The sequence below is a fragment of the Mastigoproctus giganteus genome, chromosome 5, assembly GCF_048544385.1.
Source record: "Mastigoproctus giganteus isolate SK-2022 chromosome 5, ASM4854438v1, whole genome shotgun sequence".
Taxonomy (NCBI): domain Eukaryota; kingdom Metazoa; phylum Arthropoda; class Arachnida; order Uropygi; family Thelyphonidae; genus Mastigoproctus; species Mastigoproctus giganteus.
In genome coordinates, this window is record NC_143579.1 from 17941747 (window position 1) to 17967587 (window position 25841).

The window sequence follows — 25841 nt, forward strand, 5'->3', positions numbered from 1 at the left end:
AGCCTGATATACCTTCATCAATATCATTGATAAATATACAAAACAACAGTGGACCTAACACCGAACCCTGTGGGACTCCACTAATAACATTAGTCCACGAAGAGCAGCACCCATTGATTACCACCCTCTGTCTTCTCCCACTCAACCATCCTTTTATCCATTGTAGCAACTTACCCTTAATACCATTCTGCTCCAATTTGTACAATAGTCTTCCATGCGCAACAGTGTCAAAAGCTTTCCTGAAATCCAAATATATGATATCAAAATTATTTTTTGCATCCAGTTCCTTTGTAACCACATCATAATATCCTATCAAATTTGTCAGACAAGACTTTCCCTTAACAAACCCATGCTGTGTCTGAATTATTGCTACAGTCTTGTCTAGATGATCCTGCAATGCATCTTTAACCAGTGACTCCATTATTTTACCTGGAACAGAAGTTAAACTATCTGGAATTCTGTAATTACTCGTGTTACCCTTCGATCCCCCTTTGTGAATTGGGGATACATTTGCACATCTCCAGTCCGTGGGGACCTCCCCTGAGTCCAAGGATGCTCTCATAATTATGGCTAAGGGTTTGCTTAATTGCTTTGCTGCCTCCTTTAATATAACTGGATAGATCCCATCCACCCCAGGTGCTTTTCTTATGTTTAACTTCAACAATTTCTCCTCCACTTTGCTTTCAGTTATTACAAAATCATTAAGTATCCTGCTACAATTTGATAACCTTCTGCCATTTTCAAACCTTAATAATTCCTCATGTGTGAATGTAGATGCAAAATACTCATTCAGTTTGTTTGCTATCTGAGCAGGATCATCAACACTCGAACCATCGATGTCAAGTGGACCAATCAGATTCATCCCCTTCCTTTTAGAGTTTATATAAGTAAAGAAATCCTTGCTGTTTTTCTTAGCATCTTTTGCCAAGGATTTATCGTAATCTGCCTTTGCCTGCCTAACCTCCTTTGTGACCTGATTACAGACTAACTTATATCTGCCATAGGCTTCTGAGCCGCTTGAAAATTTATATGCATCCCATGCATTTTTCTTCTCTGTTACGAGTCTCATTAGTTCATTAGATAACCATTTAGGCCTAAACCTTGAACAATATTTCGTAATAGGTACGAAACTTTTAGTAGCATCCACGATTAATTCCTTGAATGCTTCCCACTTTGAATTTACTGTTGGTAACATTGTCAGTTGAGACCACTGTACTCACCTTTACGGAAGCAAAAATCCTTTTCTTTACCCCTGATGGTAATTAAATCTTTAAGTAAATCCCACATCAGTACACTGTGTTCACTGCCACCTAGTGGTTCCTTTATCTGCAAATTCTTAATACACGAATGAACACTGCTGATAACCAGATCAAGAGTATTACTCTCTCTGGTTGCCTCTCGAACATGCTGCTGCAGAAAATAATCATCCAATAAATCCACAAAAGTCTGACTAGTGTGTGAGTGACCAACCCACAAGTTCCAGTCAATATCTGGGAAGTTAAAATCCCCCATTATAAGACATTCTGATTTACTAGCCCACTCTATTTCTCTGTACAATTGTTCATTGTACTCATTCGAGTCATTAGGCCTATAACACACTCCTACTCTTATTTTTGCTTTCGTAGTGCTTATGTCACACCAAACTGACTCAACAGTGCACTGTTCATCTATATCAACTGAGTGCACTTCTTTTGATTTTATGTTTTTCTTAATTAACAGCATAACACCTGCTCCCTTTCTATCCTGTCTATCCTTTCTGTACACATTGTACTCCCCAAATTCCAGTTCTGCATTCCTTATGTCTGTGTGACACCACGTCTCTGCTATCCCAACAATATCCGCCTTTGATGTCTTGACCAACACTTCAAATTCATCAAATTTATTTACTATACTTCTAGCATTGGTATACATGTGCCTATTCCTAGTTACCCTAACACATCCCATATACAGGTGACCCCCGCTTAACGTTGATCATGCGTTCCGGAAAAACAGAGTGCTAAGTGAATCCGCGCTAAGCGAGCGCCGAATTCCCATAAGGTAACATATGTATTTGTGAGATGCGGTCGGTTCCATAGGATATTTCCTAATCAACAATAAGCGGTAGTGAAAAGATACACAAATGTCGGTCAAAATATTTAATATTCAAATATTTGTACTTATAAAATATTCTACATTAGTTACGTATATAATTATATGGTAACTACTTATGTATCAAAATTAAACTTAAAATTCCAATTAAAATCATGAATTTAATTGATCTAAATTGATTTAATTTAATTATGAAAAATGTGTCGATTTTGGGTTGAACTTTGGCCCTCTTCCAAATAAACTAAAAGGGGTATTAATTTTAAATCTCTCGCAGCGTTACCACCAACAATAAAGTCAATCGATCCTTCGCCGCTTTGAAACCTGGCATGTTTTATCTTCTTTCAATATGAAACTTCTTGTAGGCAATCATTTCCACAAAAGTCCTGCTTCATCTATGTTAAAAACTTGTTGAGAAGTATAACACATAATACCCCTCTTCAATAATTTTAACAAGTTCTTTTTTGAAACTTTCGGCCTCTTTGATCTGCACTTGCGGCTTCTCCCTGGATTTTAAATCTATTCAACTAGCCCTTACTAGTTTTAAATGGTTCCACTTTTTTTTTTTTTTTTTTTTAGGTGAGTTTTCTTCAGATCATCATATAGGCTAATCTCTCTCTCTCTCTTTTTTATTATTTATAATATTTAACTTAACTGAATTCTGCATTGGATATTATCTTCAATAAAATTAGTTAAAAGTCTTTCCATTTCAATCGTAATAGCCGGCCTAGCCCTTGTTGCTTGCAGTGGAACAGCTATCTTTCCCACTGCTAAAATTAATTCTTTATTTTTTTTTATAATTGTTCTTACAGTTAAACTTGCAAGTCCTAAATTATGGCACACATCCGCTTCAAAACGTCTAATTTAATTTTCAAATTCAGTAGTATTTTTCTTACATTTATAGTCTTCGTACTGTGCCCAGACGTTGTTGCTTTTTTATTCTTATTGGCCATTATTAACTCTTCGAAAATGTAACTGCGTTGGTTGCATTAATTATGATACAATGTTCAAGTAAACTGTCCGTTATGCACGATGTCTATTACTGTACTGAGTGATGACTAGACCTCGGATAAATGCATATAACGCAAATATTACAAGCAATATACTTGATCATTTTTTAAAATGTTGATCTCGGAACTACGTAACAAGTCACTGTACTGCAATTAAATTAGCGCGCGAGAGAATTTCAGTGAGCGTGGAAATATTTCTCAAGTCGGCGTGGGAAACGTTTTAACCGTATTTTTTATATTAATTTTTAAGCTATCGACTCCATCAAATGAAATGATTTTGTTAAATATGCCAAAAATGCAATCTGTAAAAGAGCGTTATAGTGATCTGTGATAGCGTTATAGTCAGATAGTGGTTATAATATAAGAACAGCGTTATAGCGAATCAGCGTAAAGCGAACCGCGTTATAACGGGGGCCTGCTGTACCCACCTATTTCAGGATGACTGCCATCCATCCCTGAGACTCCCAACACCCCTCGCTCCAGGTCACTACTTATTCTAATAGAAGTTGTGCAAGAATCACCTTCACCTCTGCCTATGGCTACTGTTAAACTATTAGTCCTTGTATCCCCCCAAGCTTGTACAGCATACTGATTTCTTTTTATCGCTTAATCATAGTTGAAATGCATTTTCAGTCGTAATGATCACTGCTAAGTACCTGCTGTATTTAAGTCATCTGTACTTCATCTTGGTTTTCAATGGATCTGTTGCTTCCACTTTGTGTGCCTCCGTAGCCAGATGGGAAGGAGCAGCAGCAGTGCGTAACACACTCTTCTTGATTAGACCGGGGTTCGAGTCCGTCACCACCAAATACGGGGGATGCGGAAAGGTCAGGGAATGACCACCGCATATCCTCGAGCGGTGGATTTTAAGGAGCATTAGCAACTAAAGCCATATTGGCTTTAGTTGCTAATGCTCCTTAAAACCAAATAACAAATAACAAACAAGCTTCCACTTTGTAAAGGACTTATTTGATTTATTGTCTTATTTCTTATATAAAAAGAACTTCTTGTCCCCTTCTTAATATTCTCTGTCTGATTTCTTATACTTAGCTTTTGCCTGTTTAGAAGTTTTGTACAGCTATGCTTATCAATTTTCATATGAATCAGTTTCTCCATATAGTTTTTTGCTGTTCCAGGCTTTTTTTCTTTTTTTTTAATCACACTTTTCAAAACTCTTATCCATTTTAGTATTTTTCATTAGCAGCACTTCACCACTGGAATGATGTGTTAATGACTTCTAGGATAAATCTCTTAAATGCTTCCCATTATACATTAGCATCCCACAGTATATAGCTGTCTCTCTTTGCAGTTGAGCCCAAAAAATCCTTCGTCTACTATAATCCACCTAAAATTGAGGGCCCACCTTTTTTCCTTGGACTACTGAAATTTATTTTTTCCACTACCTGTTTTATGGAATATAGGTTACTATCTGCTGTTGGTTTGTGTGCTGTAATAGTCTTTATTGCTAAGATCCCCAGTGAGAACCAGCTCAAGGACATTTCTGTCCATGTAACTGTTCCAGACTTTTTTCTTTTTCTTAATTATACTTTCAAAACCCCTTGTTGTCCATTTTGGTATTTTTTCATTAGCAGCACTTCACCACTGGAATGATATGTTAGTGACTTCCAGGATAAATCGCTTAAACACTTCCCATAATACATTAGTATCCCACACAATTGGTAATTTTTATCAAATTCCTTCAGCCTAGATGGTAGAGGAAATCCTTAATAAAGATGGAATTCAGTTTCACAAAGGAGGCCTAAGGGTTTAGAAACTGTTAATTGAAACAAGGAGGGGATAAGGAAACTACTGGAAAGATTCGGGTTGGTAGCACAGATCAAGGGTGCACTTGCTACTTCCTGAACAACTATTCTCTTTGAGAATACATGTGTACACTCTAATTACCACACACAGAAAGAGGCAATGAAATAGTGAAATACTGAAATCACTAGCAGACAGGGAAAATATATAAAAATTTCAGGTAACCAGAATTTTCTGTCCAAAAAATTAATCTTTTGATAAAAATAAAAGCATCTGAAATGTATTCTCATATACTTTATGCATCATTACATTTGTACAAGAATGGATATACAGCATTCAGAGTATGCTACAGTGAGAGAATACTTGTTCTTTGTGCATATTTCTCCAATTTATAAAATATACAAATGATGCTGGGAAAAGTTCGATACCAACTGACAATATGAAGTTTTGTGGTGTTGTCACTTTTAGTAACAATGCTGTGAAAATGCAGAAATTGCAATGCTGAAACTGCAAAAATAATATATTTGGTGATGCAAATTGTCTGGGGGAGTTATCAATCATCTGTTGTAGTTAATTCTCAGCAACACAAAAAATCACACATTGCAGGGAAGTTGCAAGCTTTCCAGCGACTGCAGAGAAATAAAATTTTGCATTGCACTGAAAAAAATTTTAACTTTGATTTTGTCGAACTTCACCTCAAAAGGTTAATCAGGTTGCCAATACTGATATGTTTTGAAGTTACTACTGTTACTGAGACTGTTTAGAGATTAACACAATTTGCTCAATAGAGCCAGAAAATATTGATCGAGCTTATGTTTAACTATCAAAATATTCATAATCTGACCTTTTCATCAAAATATACAGTGTATTTTGATGAAAAGGTTGGATTGATAATATTTTGATGGTTGATTTTGTGAAATATGTTTGATGGTTGATTTTGTGAAATATGTTTGATTATATTTATAAAGGGTGGTCTGCAAAGGAAAAGTGCATTGTTAATTTTAGGAATTGTGTTTTTGGATACTTAACTAAAAATCTTAAAGTGAATTTATCTAATATTACAGATATAGCAGTTAATTCTTTGAAATTGGTTTGCTCTGTTGATGTATTCATAAACACACCATTCAAAGATTGTATGAAACAAAACTATATTTAGTGGATGGCCAATATAGAGCACATACATACTTTGACAGGTTGAATTCCTTGAGCTCAATACAATTAGATGTAGCACAGAAAAGTTTTAAAAAGTACTGCATTTAAGTGCCAGAGTGATTAATAAATTGAGGACTACCTTCTCCTAAGTATTTAGCTGAATTTAATTTACCATCTTAAGTAACACTGTGGTCCAGTACTTAAGATAGAACAAACTTGTTATCTGTGAGCCACCTTAAAAAAGTGGCTCTTAGATAACATTCACTGTTAAATGAATAAAAATCAGAGTAGCCTTTCATCGAAAGGCTACTCTGATATTTTTTGGAAAGATTGAGATGCCATTATGATAATCTGTTTTGTGTCATACTTATCTCTCATGAGATAGTGGGTGGTCTCAATTAGCATATTTCTGATGACTTGGGAATAATTAATCAGCTGTGTGTGAGCTGTAATTGGTATAAGAAATTAAAACTTCATTTATTTAATATGGGAAAAGCCATATGGCCTATGAGATTACTGTACTGAGAACTGTCTTGTCTAATGTATGTCCTTATCAACATGAAGTGTGTTCTGTCTTTAGTATTAAACAATATCATTACTTACTGCAGTTTAAATTCTGATCACTAAATCCGTAGAAGAACAAGATTATGCCTCAGTTTACTATTTGCATAATCTATGCAGTGTTCTCCCCAGGACCTATCTAATAGGTGCACCACCCTGTGAATTTAACTGACTGCCCGGCTAAAATTTAAGTGATTCTTGTGGTACCGTATGGTACTGCTCGCCAGATCTTGATCAATATTAATTTGAACACACTATGCGATCGAGGTCAATGCGACAGGAGCATATAATGTTAAATTATGCAATTAATTTTTGCTCTGGATCGCTCAAGTTACTTAAGTTAAGATCGCTTAAATTAGGCAAAAAAGTTATATGACCTGCAACAGGCAGGCAGAGTGTTTCACACCCTGTACTATTTCAAATAGCTAAAAAATGCATTTCCACTTATCCCCACTGTTAATAAATATTATTTATTAACATTTATAAATAACAGAAAATTTTATAATATTGCAAAACATTATACTTCCCCACCTGGTTATTTCATAATGCCACCCGCTGGCAAAATTTTCTGGGGAGAACACTGCTATGTAGCTTTTACTGAATTAAATAATCATAGTTTCAAAGTTACAATGATTGTGAAATATATTTTTTTTGCTTCTAGGGAGGGAGTAATGGAATTTCTTTTGATTAACCATCCATTGGATTGTCCAATTTGTGACCAGGGTGGAGAATGTGATCTTCAGGTATTTTTTAATTATTTATTTTGTTTTTGGCATTTCCAAAAATAATTATTTGAGCTTGCTTCTTTTCTATTTGTGTTTTATATATTTGTTTTTCTTTTAAAGGCTCTGCCAAGATTTTTGATAGTTCATTTTATAAACATATTTTTTATTTGACTTTGTACAAAATATTTTCATAAAATGTGAATATTATTAACTAGTTGCCACATCTTCAATGTATAATTTTATAAAAATGTAATTATAAAAGTCTTGTCATTAATATATTTATTGTCTCCATAAAAATTGGTACAACTGCCATAAGTGATATGAAGTACCTCTTAGGCATCAAACATATCATTTTAGCCAAAAATTAATTGTAGGCTGCTCTTATAGGTCTGTCTGAAGTTAATTATTCTAGGTTAAAAAGCAACAAAATTTTTAACAACAGCATTAAAAATCTTTTTTTTTTTGTTTTCTGCTAAAATAAGTTAAACATTCTTTGTAATGTACTTTTCCTCAGTTATTATAAAATGACTGTATGAAAATATTCCTGTCATGCTGGATTTTTTTTAAATCTTATTATTTTATTTTATGTGATAGTAGGAATTATGATTATATTTCAGAAATTCATTTTCCTGAAGACTGACAAACCTGTTGGCCTTAAATCATTAAAAGTTAAAACTCACAAAACTTTCTAGCAACAACCGACAAACTGACTTAAAAAAAATTTATTAAAATAATATCTACATAAAATACTAAAACAGAGATAAAATATAATATAAAATAAAAGTGTTAAAATTCAATAAGATAAAAGTGTTAAAATATAATAAGATAAAAGCATTAAAATACAATAAAATATGGATAAAACTAATAAAATATACAGCAGCTTTTGAGACGAAGTGCCTCTTCATCAGCTATCCATATTTTATTTTATTTTATATTTTATCTCTATTTTAGTATTTTAAGTAGATATTTTAATAAATTTATTTTGGCACCTCCATAGCCAGGTGGGCAGGAGCAGTAGTGCATAGCATGTGCTTCTTGATTAGACCAGGGTTCAAGCCCGTACCCACCAAATACGGAGGATGTGGCAGGTCACTGAATGACCACCGCATATTCCCAGCCCGGATAAAGGGTGAGGGTTGGCATCAGGAAGGGCATCCGACCGTAAAAAAAAAAATTGCATGCATGCCAAAACAATAAAAACGCTGACCCCATATAATAATGGGAAAAGGCGAGGATAAAAAAAAAAAAAATTTATAAATTTATTTTAAGTCATTTGTTGCTATAAAGTTTTGTGATATGCAACCCAAAGCTCAAGGCCTGTTTTCCAAAAAGTTAGACTGCAGATGATACTCATTATATGACAGGTTGTGACATGTTGCAGCACTTTTTGACCAGTTGGGTTACTTTATAATGTGAGGAAACTTCACTGAGCTGTGAAGTGATGCACTATTATATTAAACTTCACATATGAAATTAATCACTTGTATTTAATGTAACTTGAAATGAGTTGTTTGTGTGTGTTTCTGTAATTTGTCTTGTGTGAATATTTCTTATATGAGAATTGAAATATTGTGTCAGCATTTTGCAATAAACCCAATGGTTTCTGTTATCTTTGTGGTGAGTATGTAATTGAGCAACATCAAATAACATTTTTTTTCCTAAAATCAAGAAGCTTATGATTTATAATTTGGCTGCAAAATATTAATATACGACTTGAAGTCAGTTTGTCTATCCTGTGTAAAATGTTTCTTGTTTTTTTTTTTTTTTTTTTTTGTTAGTTTTTGACGCATCGGCTTCTGTGACCATATTGCACCTCCCAAGGTTTTAGAATTTTGTACTCTGATCCAAGCCCGAGGTGGGATTCGAACCTACGACCTTTGGGTTGCCAGGCAGGCATTTTACCCACCCGGCTAGCCCGGTCAGCAATGTTTCTTGTGTGAGAACTGAAAAAGTTACATCAGTATATTAATAAACCCATCAGTTTCTGTTATTTTTGTAGTGAGTATGTAATTGAGCAGCAGTAAATAACAGTTTCTTCTAAGATCAGAAATGCTTATGATCTGTATCTGGCTGCAAAATAGGACATCAGGATAAACCCTGGGTTTATTTTGATCTACTTATCTCTTGGGCAGTGAAACTTTAAGGATAGCTGAGTGGAAAAATGAAATGTATACCATTTGCACTACCAGTAATATGGCAGAAACAAAAGGCCATTTTGATGAATTCTGCCTTTGTTTAACCAAAACTGTGGACCATTAATCCAAAAGTAAGATAATTCAGTACACAATTTGCCTTCTACAATGCAGCCAGTAGCTTTTTCTGATGTGCCAGTTACTAGTCTCCTCAAATGTGAACTTGAGATGAAAATGTTATACAAATAGATTTTAGGTTTCAAATGTTATACATATGAAAATGATATACAAATAGAAATATCCAGAGGACAAAGAATATATATAGGAGCTCCCTGACTTAAGTAATATTCGACTTCTGTAAATTCAACTTTACATGTTTTTGCAGGTTAGTGTAAACTTAAAAAAAAAATAATGGAAATGTATTTTGTATCCTATAGGAATAAATGGAGATATTGTGAAAACATCACAATGTTGAACCCAATAATTTTTATCATTTTTATAATGAAGCACTACCCTTTCATCGTTATCATATGTTCTGTTATAAGAATCAATTTTGAATGGCTTTGTTGATATTTTTCTAAAGAACATTTCTGGAGGTCACGACCATAAAACAATAAAAATAATTTGTATTTTCCACTTTATTGGGCTTTTCTGTTAGTGCATCCAGTTATAAACGGGTAGTAAAAGCGATCTTATTGCATTTGTGATAATACTGATAACTGGATTGTGTGGGTTTTTATGTTATTATGGTGAAGTGCGATTCACTGAAATCTTCAATCATATATAAAAAACAAATAAATTTTCAGAATCTTTTCTTCATTCGTATTTACGAACTTATTACAATGTTGAAGGGAAAGCGACCAACGGAAAGTGAAAGTGGTGGCAGTGCTAGGAAACGAAACAAAATTGATTTAGAAATGAAGATGAAAATGGTTAAGAAGTATGAAGCAGGGCAAAGTTTGTCATTTATTGCACCAGGATTAGGTCTCGCTGCTTCAGCAGTGAATGCTATTTTAAAGGACAGTGCGCGTGTAAAAGATCATATTAATGGATCAATGCATTTAAGATTAACCGTGATCACAAAACAGCGTTCAGGTGCTATATTGAAGATGGAAAAGCTATTAATAATATGGATGGAAAATCAGATTGAGAAGCAAGTGCCCTTGAGTCTAATGACCATTCAAGCAAAAGCAAGAAGTATTTATGAATATATTAAGGATAAGTACGGTAAACTCCTAAGCCAAGTTTGTGGCAAGCAACAGGTGGTTTAATTTGTTCAAGCATTGTGCTGGTTTCCACAACGTTAAAGTATTTTTTATTTTTATTTTTTTTATGAAAAACTCTAAACACGAAAGGTATCAAAACCTATAGTGCTTAGTACCGTGCATGGGTTGAAGGAGAAGTATGGGGGGAGGGGGATGCCAGAAACTTTGCTCTAGAGACTAAACATGGGTTTCACCACTTCAACCCTCCAATAAGCAAAGTGGTGGTATTTCACTGGTTGATGAAAGTCATCTACCTATGCCGTGAAGTTGCCAGTGTTGATTCTGCAGCAGCAGAGATATTTTGTGATGTGTTGGAGAAAAACCCTTCTAAATTTCCACAGATCAACATCTGCAGCGGTGTACTTATCAGATGGAGATGCTGATGTTTTTTTGCAATTTTAAAATTTAAAAATTTTTGAATTGCATACTTTTGTAATTTTTTCTATGCATGGTATAAACAAAAATTGAATAAATAATTCTATTTACATGTTTGTTGAACATTTCTTTTTTGCTTCAATCAAATTCAGTGTGCATAGTTGCGAGTGCTGCATAAGCCCTTAGGGAAATTCCGACTTACGTAAAACTCGACTTACGCAGAGTTCTGCGGAATTCATCCTTTACATAAGTCAGGGAGTTAGCATTAGCATTAGCATTAGTAGAGGCATATGATGCAAGAAAGCAAGCTTATTCAGCATCAGCCAAAAAAAAAGAAAAAAAAAAAAAAACAACCACTACTCCCATTTCACCCCTCAATTCGTTCGAAATACCTGTCCAGCTGAGCCTTAAATTTGTTTAGGCTATCAACTTCAACAACAAGCGATGGAAGTCTATTCCACAAACCAACTGCCCGCTGGCTAAAGGCGAATTTCCGCATATCTATCCGACATCCGTCCTTCCTCAATTTGAATTTATGCCCTCTCAGGTGATTATTCTGAGTAAGAGGAAGAATTCCATCGGCATTGAGCATGCTCAAGCCATTCAAAGCCTTGTACACCTCTATCAGATCACCTCGGCGATGCCTAGTCTCCAGGCTCTGTAATTTGCAAAACTTAAGCCTTTCTTCATAAGAGCAACCCTTTGTTCCATTCACTAATCTTGTTGCCCTTCTCTGTACTCGTTCCAGCAGCTCTACATCCTTCTTGAAATGAGGCCTCCAGACCTGTATACAGTACTCAAGGTGTGGCCTGACCAATGCCTTATACAAGGGAATAATCACATCCCTGTCCCTGCTAGAAAAATTCCTGTATATCATTGACAAGACACCATGAGCTACTCTTGCAGCTCGTCTGCACTGCTCAGAGAACTTCATATCTGCCTGCACAATTACCCCCAGGTCCTTTTCATTCTCTACCACTGTCAGCGTAGTACCACAGAGTTGATACGTTGATCTGGGGTTACTGTTTCCCATGTGTAGTACTTTACATTTGTCAATGTTAAACTTCATTTGCCACCTCTCAGCCCATCTGCTCAACCTTTCCAGATCCTGTTGCAGCAGCATAGTATCAGTAGTGTCCTTAACAACCCTGCCAACCTTTGTATCGTCTGCAAACTTGGACATTAAGCCTGATACACCATCATCAATATCATTTATAAATACAGAAAACAACAATGGACCCAACACTGAACCCTGAGGAACTCCACTAATAACATTAGTCCACGTTGAGCAGTGTCCATTGATTACCACTCTCTGTCTTCTGCCACTCAACCATCCCTTTATCCATAGCAGCAATTTGCCTCGAATGCCACACTTCTCCAATTTGTGCAGCAGTCTTCCATGCGCAACAGTATCAAAAGCCTTTCTAAGATCCAAATATATAATATCAAAGTTATTCCCTGCATCCAGTTCTTTTGTGACTACATCATAGTATCCAATCAAATTGGTCAGACAAGACCTGCCCTTAACAAACCCATGCTGTGTCTGAGCTATAACTGAATTCTTGTCCAGATGATCCTGCAGTGCTTCTTTAACCATTGCCTCCATTAATTTTCCTGGAACCGAAGTTAAACTAACAGGTCATTAATTACTTGTGTCAGCCTTTGATCCTCCTTTGTGAATTGGGGTTACATTTGCACATCTCCAGTCCATGGGTACCTCCCCTGAGTCCAAAGAAGCTCTCATAATTATGGCTAGGGGTTTGCTTACTTCCTTTGCTGCCTCCTTTAAAACTGGATAGATCCCATCCACCCCGGGTGCCTTTTTTATGTTTATCCTCAACAATTTCTCCTCCACTTTCCTCTCAGTTATTAGAAAATCATCTAGCTCACTGCCAATGTTTACTTCACCTACGACATTCACTTCCTGAATAACTCCTCATGTGTGAATGTAGATGCAAAATACTCGTTTAGATTGTTAGCCACCTGAGCTGGATCCTCAACTGTTGAACCATCAACATCCAGTGGACCAATCTGATTCATCCCTTTCCTTCTCGAGTTTAAATAGGTAAAGAACTCTTTTCTGTTTTTCTTTGCATCCTTTGCCAAGGATTTCTCATAATCTGCCTTTGCCTGCCTAATCTCCTTTGTGACTTGGTTACAGACCAACTTATATCTATCATAGGCTTCCACGTCACCCATTAATTTGTATGTATCCCATGCATTTTTCTTCTCTGCCATATGTCTCATTAGTTCATCTGACAACCATTTAGGCCTGAACCTTGAACAATATTTCTTGGTTGGTATGTAAAGCCTGGTAGCTTCCAAGATTAGTTCCTTGAATGCTTCCCATTTTGAATTTGCTGTTGGTAACATCATCAGTTGGTCCCACTGTATAGAATTTAAATACTGTCTCAGACCAGCATAGTCTCCTTTACGAAAGCAAAAACCCTTTCCTTTACCTCTGATGGTAGTTACCTCCTTGAGTAAATCCCACTTCAGCACACTGTGATCACTGCCACCCAGTGGTTCATTTATCTGCAGATTCCTAATGCATGAAGAATCACTACTGATAATCAGATCAAGAGTATTACTCCCTCTAGTTGCCTCCCGAACATGCTGGTGTAGAAAACAATCATCCAATAAATCCACAAAAGCCTTGCTAGTGTGTGAGTGACCAACCCACAAATTCCAGTCAATATCTGGGAAATTAAAATCCCCCATTATAAGACTCTCTGATTTACTGGCCCACTCTATTTCCCTGTACAGTATCTTATTATACTCATCAGAGTCATTAGGCCTATAGCACACTCCTACTCTCAATTTTGATTTACCTATGCTTATGTCACACCAAACTGACTCAACACTGCACTGTCCAGCGATGTCAACTGGCTTCACTTCCTTGGATTTTATGTGTTTTTTAACTAATAGCATAACCCCTCCTCCCTTCCTATCCTGTCTATCCTTTCTGTAGACGTTGTACTCCCCAAATTCCAGTTCTGCATTCCTTATATCTGTGTGACACCACGTCTCTGATATCCCAACAATATCTGCCTTTGATGTTTTGAGTAATACCTCAAATTCATCAAATTTATTTACTAAACTCCTAGCATTAGTGTACACGCAAGTATACATGCACCTGTTTCTATTCTTAGCTACCCTAACACAACCCATGTGTTTACTTGTACCGCAATGACTTCCAGCAGTCTCTGAAATATCCTGCATCTTGTTTTTCAGGCTTCTGCTCATTCCAATAGAAGCAGTGCAAGAATCTCTTTCACCTCTGCCCGTGGCTACTGTTAATCCATTAGTCTTTGTCTCCCCCCAAGCTAGCAGTTTTCCGACCCACCTAACACTGCCTCGATAGCATCAGCAAATATTCTTGCACCCTTTCTATTTAAGTGTATCCCATCCCTGTAGAAGCAATCTCTCCTGTTAACAAGTACAGTCCAGGCTGAAAAAAATTCTACCCCTTCAGCCTTGCACAATCTTTCCAGGGCCGAATTGATCGACAAGGCTCTCATCATATACTCCCTCCTATCGTGTCTGGGCAGAATTGCAGACACTTTCAAATTCAACCCTACTTCACGGCTTTTTTTCAACAGTGACCTGTACTTGTTAAGTAATTCCGCTGGTCTCCTACTCTTAATATCATTAGTGCCAACGTGTACAACTATATCACCTTTTGTGCCCTTGTATATCAACCCCCAAGAGAGTCAACCTTTGTTTAATTACTCAGGTGGAACTAAATGACCTAATTTCAGATTTAAACTTTTATAATAGTTAAGCTGAATCGTTGGGTTCAAGATTACACCAGTGGAACTTTCTTATACAACACAATCATATTTGGATATTGTAGCTGCCAGAAGGAATGGGTTTAATACAGTTTTTCATTATGACAAGAGTCCTCACTTTTTGCAGTGATATCAATGGCTCTAGGTTACAAATATAAACCTTAAAAGACTAGTGGGTTTTTTATAAGCTCATAAAAATGTAGTTTAAATAAAAATACCTGTCTGTTCATACCAATTGAATATGCTATCCTTTTGCAGGAAATATCCAAAAATATAAAATTCTACTCCATTAAAATCAATTACACAAGATATAACTGGAAAAGTTGCTGTGATCTGCAAGTGGTTTCATTTTTACTGAGCTTCAACAAAATTTTGCATTTTTTTTTGTGTAAATGGGATAGCAGAGCAAAGCTTTGCTGTTCCATTCACACAATAAACTGTATGCTGTCAAGAATTGGCTGTCTCAAACAGAAACATAGACTTCTTTAAATGAGTGACAAGCAGTGAAACCACTATTTTGTCACAGATCTCCTGTAGGCATACTGGGGATGCCTACAGGAGATCTAGTTTATGTTATTTTTATATACAACTTTAATACTTTTTGACAATTGATTAGATTTGGGAATTGAAATATTTCCACAGAAAAATATTTGAATGTTTTCAATTTTTTTTTAATTATTATTTTTTTTATTAGGATGAATCCATGGCATTTGGCAGTGACAGAAGCCGCTTTGAAGACATTTATTTTACTGGAAAAAGGTGGGCCTTTTGATTATATGCATCATTTTCCCAACTTTTTTAGTCACGGAACACTTTTCTTCTCACAATATATTGACGGAACACTTACAAAACACAAGTTTAGCAGGAACCAAAGAACTGCTTGTAATATTTTATTACATACTGTGCATCAGGAGCATCTTTATTTCAAACACATGTAAAAAGCCGAAATTCAAATAACTGTCATCATACTTTCATTTTGGTCTTTTATTAGTTGGTTCCTGTTTTTTCACTTTGGATTTTTGGGGAACAAAAGGCTGCGATTGTTCATCCTCACTTTGAAGTGTGACAATACTGTGTTCATTTTCATCGACCACAGTTGCACTACTAGAGGTACTTTGCTTCTTGTTTTAAAATTCCTTTTTTCAACCACAAATCCATGGTCATTTATTTTAATAATAGTATTTCGAAATACTGATAATTATCAAAAAAAATTTAAACAAGGAAATGAATTTAGTTATGATATTGATTCGCTTCTCCCTCTCCTTCAACCTGTATACTCCAGGCTAAATCGCATACGAATGGCATATTAGATCACTACATTGCCACTTTTTCATTGATGTCATTACCTCTACCCATACTTCTCTATGCAAAAATGCGCCAAAATAAAGGTCTATTTGATTATTAGCCTATGCCAGTATATTAATAACCGAAAAATAATAATGTTAAAAATTATAATGAAAGTCTGGTATAAATATTCAAAATTTATTTATTTTATTTTATTTTTTAAATTATTAATTATGATTTTCGTGGAACACTTGTTCACATCTCATGGAACACTAGTGTTCTACGGAACACAGTTAGGAAAACGCTGATATACATACACGCCTTTTGTTAAAAAAAAAAAAAAAAAAAGCTTTAAAAGCATTTCTCTTGCTAACTGGATCTATTTGACCTCCTAATAAAAAAAAAAAATCACCTTTAAACATACTAACCTGTATCTTGTTTTAAATTATGAATGTATTATTTATTTATTATTTGTTATTTATTTATAAGTTATGTAAAAATAATGCAAGAAAAAATATTTGCTGATATTCACATACTTGATTAAGGTTCTGCTGTTCACAGAGTGAGTGAATTTATTCTGATATACCTTCCATGCAATCTTTTATTTTAAGTGCCTATGATATTTGCAGGAACCGATGGCTTTCCAGTATAGCTAGAACGATACGTGGATTGAAATTTTCAGACAAGTGACATGCGTTTGATTGTTCTCAACCAATTAGCATCTTTGTTACTGTTCAGCAAACATTCCCATGTGTTACACTTTGGAGAGTTTCTTTATCTTCTGTTTTATGCTCTTGTTCAGTGTGTAAGCAATATGGTTTTGTTAATTATACGTAATTACAGTAATTTAATTGTAGTTATTTTTGAATTTATTAATTAAATAAATTGAAATCAAATAACCATGGCTCCTAAAGTGCAAGTTAAAAATAAAAATTTCTATTAAAGTGAAGCAAGAGATGATAAAAAAAAAACACGAAGGAGTAAAAATTAGTGCATTAGTACATGAGTATGATTTTCATCAATCAACCATTTCTACAATACTTAAACACAAGGATATTCTTAAGAGTGTTAAAGTTAGTGATGATTCCACATCGGTGCATAAGAGAAGAGACTTTATTGTGGAAATGGAAAGGCTTTTGTTGATATGGATTAGGGAAAAGGAGATGAAGGGTAACAGTACCTAGACAATTTATCTGCGAATGTGGTAAGCATCTATAAGGATCTGAAACTTAAAGTTTCATCAATCAGTGGCAGTGCTGTGCGCTTTGAAGACTTTAAAGCCATCAGAGGCTGGTTCGCACCTTCAAAAAAAGATGAATATCAAGTGTTGAAAAACATGGAAAGGCATACAGTGCTGATAAAAGAAAAAAAAAAAAAAAAAAAAGCAGCTGAGGCCTTTAAAATTGAATATAAAGAGTTTGCTGATCAGGAGGGTTATCTTTCCCAGCAGGTTTTTGGCATTGATGAAACTGGCCCCTTCTGGAAACAAATGCCCAAGAGAACATACATCACTAAGGATGAGGCTAGTTTACCTGGGCATAAGTCTATGAAAGATAGGCTCATTCTCCTGTTGGGTGTCAACGCCTCTGGAGATTTTAAGCTGAAGAGTATTTAAACAACAAAATGTTGACAAAGGAATGATGGGAGTGTTTTAGTGCAGTAACAAGGAGGCCTGGGTAGCAAGATGTCTTCAATGAATGTGCGCTTGAAGTTTTCTTTCCTTCAGTGAAGAATTATCGTGAGAAAAATAAGCTTCCTGTGAAGGCACTGCTCCTACTAGATAATGTGCCAGGCCATGATCCCAACCATGTTTAATCTCTTGAGGCACAGTGTGACTTTGTTCAAGTTAAATTTTTGTCACCCAACATTACTCCTCTTCTTCAGTCAATGGACTAGCAAGTGATTGCAAACTTCAAGAAAATCTACACCAAGAAACGTTCGCAAGTTGCTTTGCAGCAACTTCTGATGAAAATGCTGTCACCCTCAAAGATTTTTGGAGGTAAAAGTTCAACATCCTGGACTGTGTGAGGATGATTGTAAGTTCTTGTAATGATGTTTCCATCAGGTGCTTAAATTCAGCCTGGAAAAACATCTGGCCCTTAATTATCCATAAACACATAACGTTGACGGATTTGAAGGTGATGGTGCTTTGACAAATGATATTGTCACTCTTGGTAAATCAGTGGGTCTGGAGGTTGACGAAGAGGATGTGGAGGACCTTGTTGATGCTCAAGGGCATGAAGTAACAACAGAGGAGCTACAAGAGTTGGAGAAAATTACAGAGTGATACTGGAGAGGAAGATGACGATGACACCCAAAAAGTGTTGGCTGAAGAGTTGAAGACTGTAATTTCTTGTTGAGAGTGTTTAAGAGAAGTGGTAAAAAATGTCCCAACATTGAAAACACTGAATTCATGATGTGCAAAATGGAAGACGAAGTAATTTTTTACTTCAGGAAGCTATAAAAAAGTCATCAAAAGCAGTTTACTTCAGACAGTTTCTTTGCCAGTAGCAGCAAAAGACAAAAGACTGAAGACACGCGATGCCTGATATAGTCCCACCACCACTATGCTGCCATTCATTTAATTAGCTCTGCACTTCAAGTCTAAGGTAAATGCTAATTTATTGTTTTTTTTTATTTATTTTTTTATTTTAAGATGTTTTATTACTATTAAATAATCTTTGTAAAACGCTAATTTTTAATCTAAAAAGGAAGTATAACATAAGAAATACCTATTTTGTATTGTTTGGGTCGCCTGTCAAGAGTTCGGAATGAATTACAGGAAATCAATGTATTAGTTGTTTCAACTTACAATATTTTCAAAATACAATGGGTTTTGTGGAACGAATTACCATCGGCTGTTAGGCCCCCACTGTACTAAATTGGACTTTTCAAATATGGATAAAGATGTCATTATTGCTCAGTATATGATACTTTGAGACCATGCGTGGAATATTTTATTCAGGTCTGGAGGCGGCATCTAAAAAGACAACTTCTACAGAGCTTTCGAAAAGAAGGGAAACTATATTGGTAAGAAGTGCTAAATGTTGTCTGTACAAGGAACAGCCTAGCCGTAGTATGTGAAGCTTGGCAACTAGATGCCCATGGGAGGTAGATGATATATGATTCAGTTGTATAAGGTCTTGAAGGGAATCATTAAAATAAATGACAAAGGTGTCTTCTCATTGGTAGTCAACACAAGAACTGGGGAAATCAGATATAGATTCTTAAGGAGTAACAGAAGACAGGATGTCATGAAGTTTACCTTTGGGCAGTGTGTCATCTATAGTTTGAATTAATTACCTTCCAGTGTGGATGAAGCGGAGAGTTTGGCAATATTCAAGGCAGAACTGGATGGGCACTTTCTGGCATTGAGAATAATATAAATGATTGGAAATTTTTTTTCATTTATTTATTATTTTATTTTTTTCTGGCTGATGCAAAATAAGTTTGCTTTCTTGCACCCCTTGTCCAGAATTTATTATTGTATTATTTTTTTAAAAATGTACTATTTTTTAATTAAATGTATTTAATTTTTAGGGCTGTAGAAGACAAAAATATTGGACCTCTTGTTAAAACTATAATGACCCGCTGCATTCATTGTACCCGTTGTATTCGATTTGCCAGTGAAGTGGCTGGAGTAGATGATTTTGGTACTACTGGGAGAGGTAGTGATATGCAGGTTGGAACATATGTGGAAAAAATGTTGATGTCAGAACTATCAGGGAACATTATTGACCTCTGTCCAGTAGGGGCTCTTACCTCAAAGCCGTATTCCTTTACTGCAAGGCCTTGGGAAACTAGGTAATATTTTATTTGAAAGTCTTGACATTTTGGTTTTCACTAGTCTTGACTAGACTTGAATTTGTTTGGCCTAATTGACATCTTATGAAATTTAGGAAAACAGAAAGTATTGATGTCCTTGATGCTGTTGGCAGCAACATAGTTGTTAGCACCAGAACAGGTGAAGTTCTTCGTATTCTTCCTCGAACAAATGAGGTATGCTAATTTTAGAATAACTGTTTCTTAACTGTTCTTCACATCCACTTAAATTATTAAAACAAATGTGATTAATGAATTACAAGTTATTACATCTTATTATAAACATTTCCCATAAGTAATTTCTAAAGAAGTCAATTTTTTGGAATATGTTTAAAATGTACATAGTTTATATGTATTATATACTGTATTGTAACATGGCTTAATGAAATCCTTTGAAGAGTATCATTTTTGATTGAAGAGTAATCATAACATTATAGAGAGGGCAGAGCCAGTGCTTGGAAACTATTGAGATATTACATCAACAGAACTTTATTCCTAGATTATTTACCCATTTACCAAAGGGGAAATCTTCTGTTTCATGTTACTTATTAAGTTCTCACCTTTTCAAATTGTTTAGAGCATGTTAGTTTCAGGCTTAAAGTCACAAACTATGAAAAATCACAGTACTTGATATATTTGTTTATACGTAAACCAAGAAAATCACAATGTAAAGAAAAATCTTTACCTTTACTATTTCAAAATAACCTTTTAGCCTTTTATAATTAAAATAACCTTTTAGTTTTTTATAATTAAAATAACCTTTACATTTTTAAAATTACATTACCTTTTTAAAATAGTAGATCTGTATGTTTTCTATTCTCTGTCTCTGGCTATAAAACTACTTACAGAGAAAGTAGTTCGAGCCAGTCACCACCAAATACGGGGGATGCGGAAAGGTCAGGGAATGACCACCGCATATCCCGGAGCAATATGGCCTTAGTTGCTAATGCTCCTAAAAACCAAATAACAACAATAACAACAACAGAGAAAGTATGATGATTATCAAAGTTGAATAGTCAACCAGTCAGAAAGGATGTGATTTCCTAAACGGTAAATCATGTGGGTAGGTGAAGATGTCCATTTTCACAATTTATCCTGCATATTTCTCATTATTTCTAGCCTCTGTGAGTATCCAGATGAAGCATTAAAATTTTCTATAAGCTGCTATTGCTGACCATACACAAATATATTTCCTCTTTTTTTACTGAATTTATATTTACTGGTGGCCACATAACAACAAACAATTCTTATGGGGCCATGTAAATACAGCAATACCTCACTTAGCATGGTTTCAAACAGCACGGATTTCATTATAATACTGTTTTCAATTAAGTTTAAGTCAGATTTACTGTACATATTAAAACTCATTCAATAGCCTAGACACGTACTCTACATACATGCTGCATTGACGCGTACATATACGAGGGGATATCAAAAAGTTCATACCCTTGCCTAGAAATAATAGCCCTAGAAAGGTGAAACTTCACAGGAACTTTAATCCTTTTCTATCTACTCTCCATGTATAGTAGCATATTTCTCTTATCTATGGATCAGTTGTTTAATGCCTTGATCATAGAAGTCTGCACTTTTTGCCTGAAACCACGATTCCACTTCATTGATGACTTCCCTCAACTACGTTGACATGTCTTTAGTTTCCGGATCATACTGGTACACCTAACATTTGCCATTTGTTACCAACTGATCAAAAATGTTCTCAACATCCGCATTACACAAACCCAACAGTTGGCGAGAACATTTCATTTGACATTGCTTCTGCAAAATCGTCAGCAATCTTGGAACCCATCGTGCAGAGACCTTAGACATGCAGATGGTCATGTAAAATGCTGTGCACAGACCCATAACTTCCCACTGTATTTGCAATGAAATAGATTGTCACATGTCTGTCACTCGGCACTAGCTGCTCAACCTTTGAAACTGTCTCACTATCTGTGGATGTTGATGGCCTTCCTTCTCTTGGCTCATCAAAGACACTTGTACAACTGCACTGGAACTCCCGTTTTCACTTTTTTGCAGTGTCATAGGATGGATAATTTTGTCCATACACAGTTTCCATTTCTTTGTCAATTTCCTGGGCTTTTCTTGCTCTGCAAATGCAGGAACTTGATCACTGCTCGATACTCCACTTTGTCAACTATACCGTCCTTCCTCAGATTCCGGGCTTTACCTCTGGTGTATAATCACCTACAGGAATGAAATTTCACATGTTAGTTATTGAATATGTAGACACTTTATGTTAAAAACTGCATCTTCTTACTGATGTTTTATCTAGGTCAGGGTACAAACTTTGATACCCCCTTGTATGCTACGATGCCAACTCTGTCTCACATGCACATGTGCCAGTAACTCCACTCAGACATTCAGTGGTAACATGCAACAGTGTTCAGTATTTTTAATTCCACCCTGATGACACTACATAATAGCTTTTCAAACTTTTCATTTCACAATTTATTTTGTGCCCCATTGAAGACGATTGAAAATATATCTGCATCTTGGCTAGAAATCACTGCCAACAAAATGTGTTCTGTTTAGCAGCATGTTTTGCAGCATGACTTAGATGATACAACTCTCCTTGAAATTGATGAGCAAACTGCATATAAGAAGAGGTAAACAATTCTGAAGTGGCACCAAAAGAATTTTCAACAGAAGAATTGGGGAAAGTTTTTTTGGGATTGACATGGCCTGCGAGGCTATTATGAATGGAGGTCTTGAATGTTGAACATAGCATCAAGATATGGCAAATTTTATAAGATGGCATTCGATGTTACAAAGACTTGTATGCTGAGAAACAGAAGAGAAAACTTCACCAGACTTCATTATTGAAATACTTAAACAGTAAAGGCGCCTCCGTAGCCAGGTGGGAAGGAGTAGCAGTGCATAGCACACGCTTCTTGATTAGACCGGGGTTCGAGCCCGTCACCACCAAATACGGAGAATGCGGAAAGGTCAGGGAATGACCACCGCATATCCCGGAGCAATATGGCCTTAGTTGCTAATGCTCCTAAAAACCAAATAACAAACAAACAAACTTAAACAGTAAAGCTTTTTTCTCATGATATTACCTTTTTATTAATAAAATTTTTGCAATATTTTTTATTTCAAATCCCTTTAATTGGCTATCAAGTGCAAATTGTTAATAGATTTATTATAATTTGTTTATAGACTGTTTCTCTGGTATGCATTCAATTAAAACCCATTATAATTATACCTCAATCAGTATGGTTTCACATAACACGGAACAGTTTTGGTACCAATTATCAGCTATGTGGGGTATTTCTGTATTAGTAGTGCAGTGTTAAAAGCTGGAGTAAAGAGAATCTCTAGATATCTGACCAATCTAATTAGCTAATGTGATGTTATGGCAAAGGGACTGGATGCAAAGAATACGCTTTGACATCATATACTTAGATTTCAGTACAGGCAATCCCCAACAAGTACAGTTACAAACATGTAACTGTACTTTCTGGCAGTTTAGGGTCTGGATTTGAATAGGATACAGTTACTTTCGCAGTATTTAATTAACTGACAAAGAATTGTGTGCATTACTCCATGATTCATATCAGTACAACAAAGTGGTATACACTCTCTCACTGTACAGATAAAACTAATTCTGCCACTCCCTCAGCTCTCATGTTATTGTATTGAAACAGTGTAAATCAAAATGTTGTAAATAGAGATCTAACACTGTAAAGAGGGATGGGTAACATGTGCAACTCTTGTTAGTTTCACCCTAATGATGTGAAAAAAATCCCCAGACAATTATACAATCAATTTAAAAAATCAAAAATGAAGCTAAAAATATACAGTTTAAATTTCACTTTTATTTATAAAAATTATGACCTGGGTTTCACTGTGATAGGAACCTATGATATATATACCACCTTTTAGGATTAATTTGGGTCAAGTATGTAGGGAAATAAGTGACTTCCTCATGACATGGATTCTGTAACGATGAACATTTATTTATTGACCTGTATACAATTTATTTTATAAATGTAATTTTTTTTTTAAACAAGCATTTAGTATAAAATTCCATTATTTAGCAAAAATATTTGGTGGTACCATGCATGGATCGGTTGTGGAGTGAAGGTATTGATTTCAATAGCTTCTTATTCACCACATTATGTTGGTAGTGCTCTATATGCCACCTAGGAGTGAAACATTGTCCACCTGCTCTGTATATATATATATATATACAGAGCAGGTGGCTTGATATATACAGGGTGTCTCAAAAATATTGGTACAAACGTTTAGGGGAGATAAGTAACATCTAAAGGAATGTGAATCGCATAGGAATCCATAACCGGAAACATCACAGGAAAGTAGTAGCAGAGGCACAAGAAGCAGAAATGACACAAGACAGTAATCAGTGGCAAACCTTTACTTGACATAATATTAACAATGGAGTACGAGATTGATGCATTTCATGATCTTACAACAGATGCTCGAAGGTTCCGCCATGAGATGCGATGCATGCGTGACACTGACGCAGCATGGATTGGCAGACACGGTCAAACACACCTGGAGTTTCTTTGACAGTAGCAGCAGCGCAGACGGGTCTCGCCATGAGATCCATTTCCATCTCCACAGGTGATTCATACACGATAGATTTGAGGGCCCCCCACAAAAAGAAATCAAGGCTCGATAAATCAGATGAGCGTGGGGGCCAGGCAATGGGTCCACCCCGGCCAATCCATCAACGCCCAAAACGCCTGCTCAGATGGTCACGAACACACCTTCCATAATGGGCAGGCGCCCCGTCATGTTGAAACCAAATGTTGCATTTCACATTTGCTGGAACATCGTCAAGTAACCCTGGTAGAACTTGTTCAAGAAAGATCCGATATTTAGCGAAGTTCATGCGGGATAGTAACAGGTACGGGTCGACTAAGCAGTCACCGATCATACCTGCCCACACATTTATCGTGAAGCGATGTTGTGCCGCATGGGGGTGCACACTGTGTGGGCCCTCTGCTAATCTATACACTAGGTGCATGTCTGCTAGCTCACAGTTCGTATATTGATGCATGCTCTTCATGTGGCGACTACTGCTTGAATGAGTAAACCAGAAATTTTCCCTCTCCCGAACTGATGAACAGCGCCGTGTACCGACTTACAGTGACGTTTCCAGTTATGGGTTCCTATGCGATTCACATTCCTTTAGATGTTACCTACCTGCCCTAAACGTTTGTACCAACATTTTTGAGACACCCTGTATATATGTCAGGCTTGCAATATAATTATATATTGCTTCCTAACTATCTAAAAGTAATGATTTAAAAATTAGCAACAATTCTCATAAATTAATGTTTCAGGCCATAAATGAAGAATGGATATCTGATAAAACTAGATTTGCATATGATGGACTAAAGCGGCAGAGACTTACAGTTCCCCTTTGTAAATCAAGTGCTGGAGTTCTTGAGCCTTGTGACTGGGAGGATGCTTTGGTAGTTGTGTCACAAAAGGTAAGTTATTTCTTGTTACTATTGTTCTGATACATACTTTGAATCACTATATGGCAACTCATAATCAGAACATAATTCTTTTTGATGCTGTCTTTGTGGACAACTGAAAAATAGACACATATACATCACAAGAATCTGAATACCAAATAGATAATATCAGCTGAAAACTCATTCGTTAAAAGTGTCCAGATAGGAATAGATGGCTGAAAACAAATATGTTTTTAATGAACTATGCATCTGTTTTGAATGATTCAAATAATGCATTTCTGCAAAAGCTTGCATTAGTTGAATTCATACTTGAGAAATAATTTTTTCCCATAAATGCAATATTGGGAGGATATTGCATTCCTGATGGATCTTGAAAATGAACATTTTTATCATAGAATGGATTTGAA

The 25841-nt window shown here is 35.7% G+C and overlaps 1 protein-coding gene across 1 annotated transcript in view; it reads left to right on the forward strand.

Moving 5' to 3' along the window:
* The window catches only part of ND-75 (NADH dehydrogenase (ubiquinone) 75 kDa subunit), a 139537-nt gene that overhangs the window by 62665 nt on the left and 51031 nt on the right, over positions 1-25841 (forward strand). The window contains exons 6-10 of the mRNA XM_090373926.1: positions 7231-7312; positions 15552-15616; positions 19682-19945; positions 20041-20140; positions 25297-25446. Of these exons, the coding sequence (XP_090230052.1) occupies positions 7231-7312; positions 15552-15616; positions 19682-19945; positions 20041-20140; positions 25297-25446 (661 nt within the window). The remainder of the gene's footprint in view (positions 1-7230; positions 7313-15551; positions 15617-19681; positions 19946-20040; positions 20141-25296; positions 25447-25841) is intronic.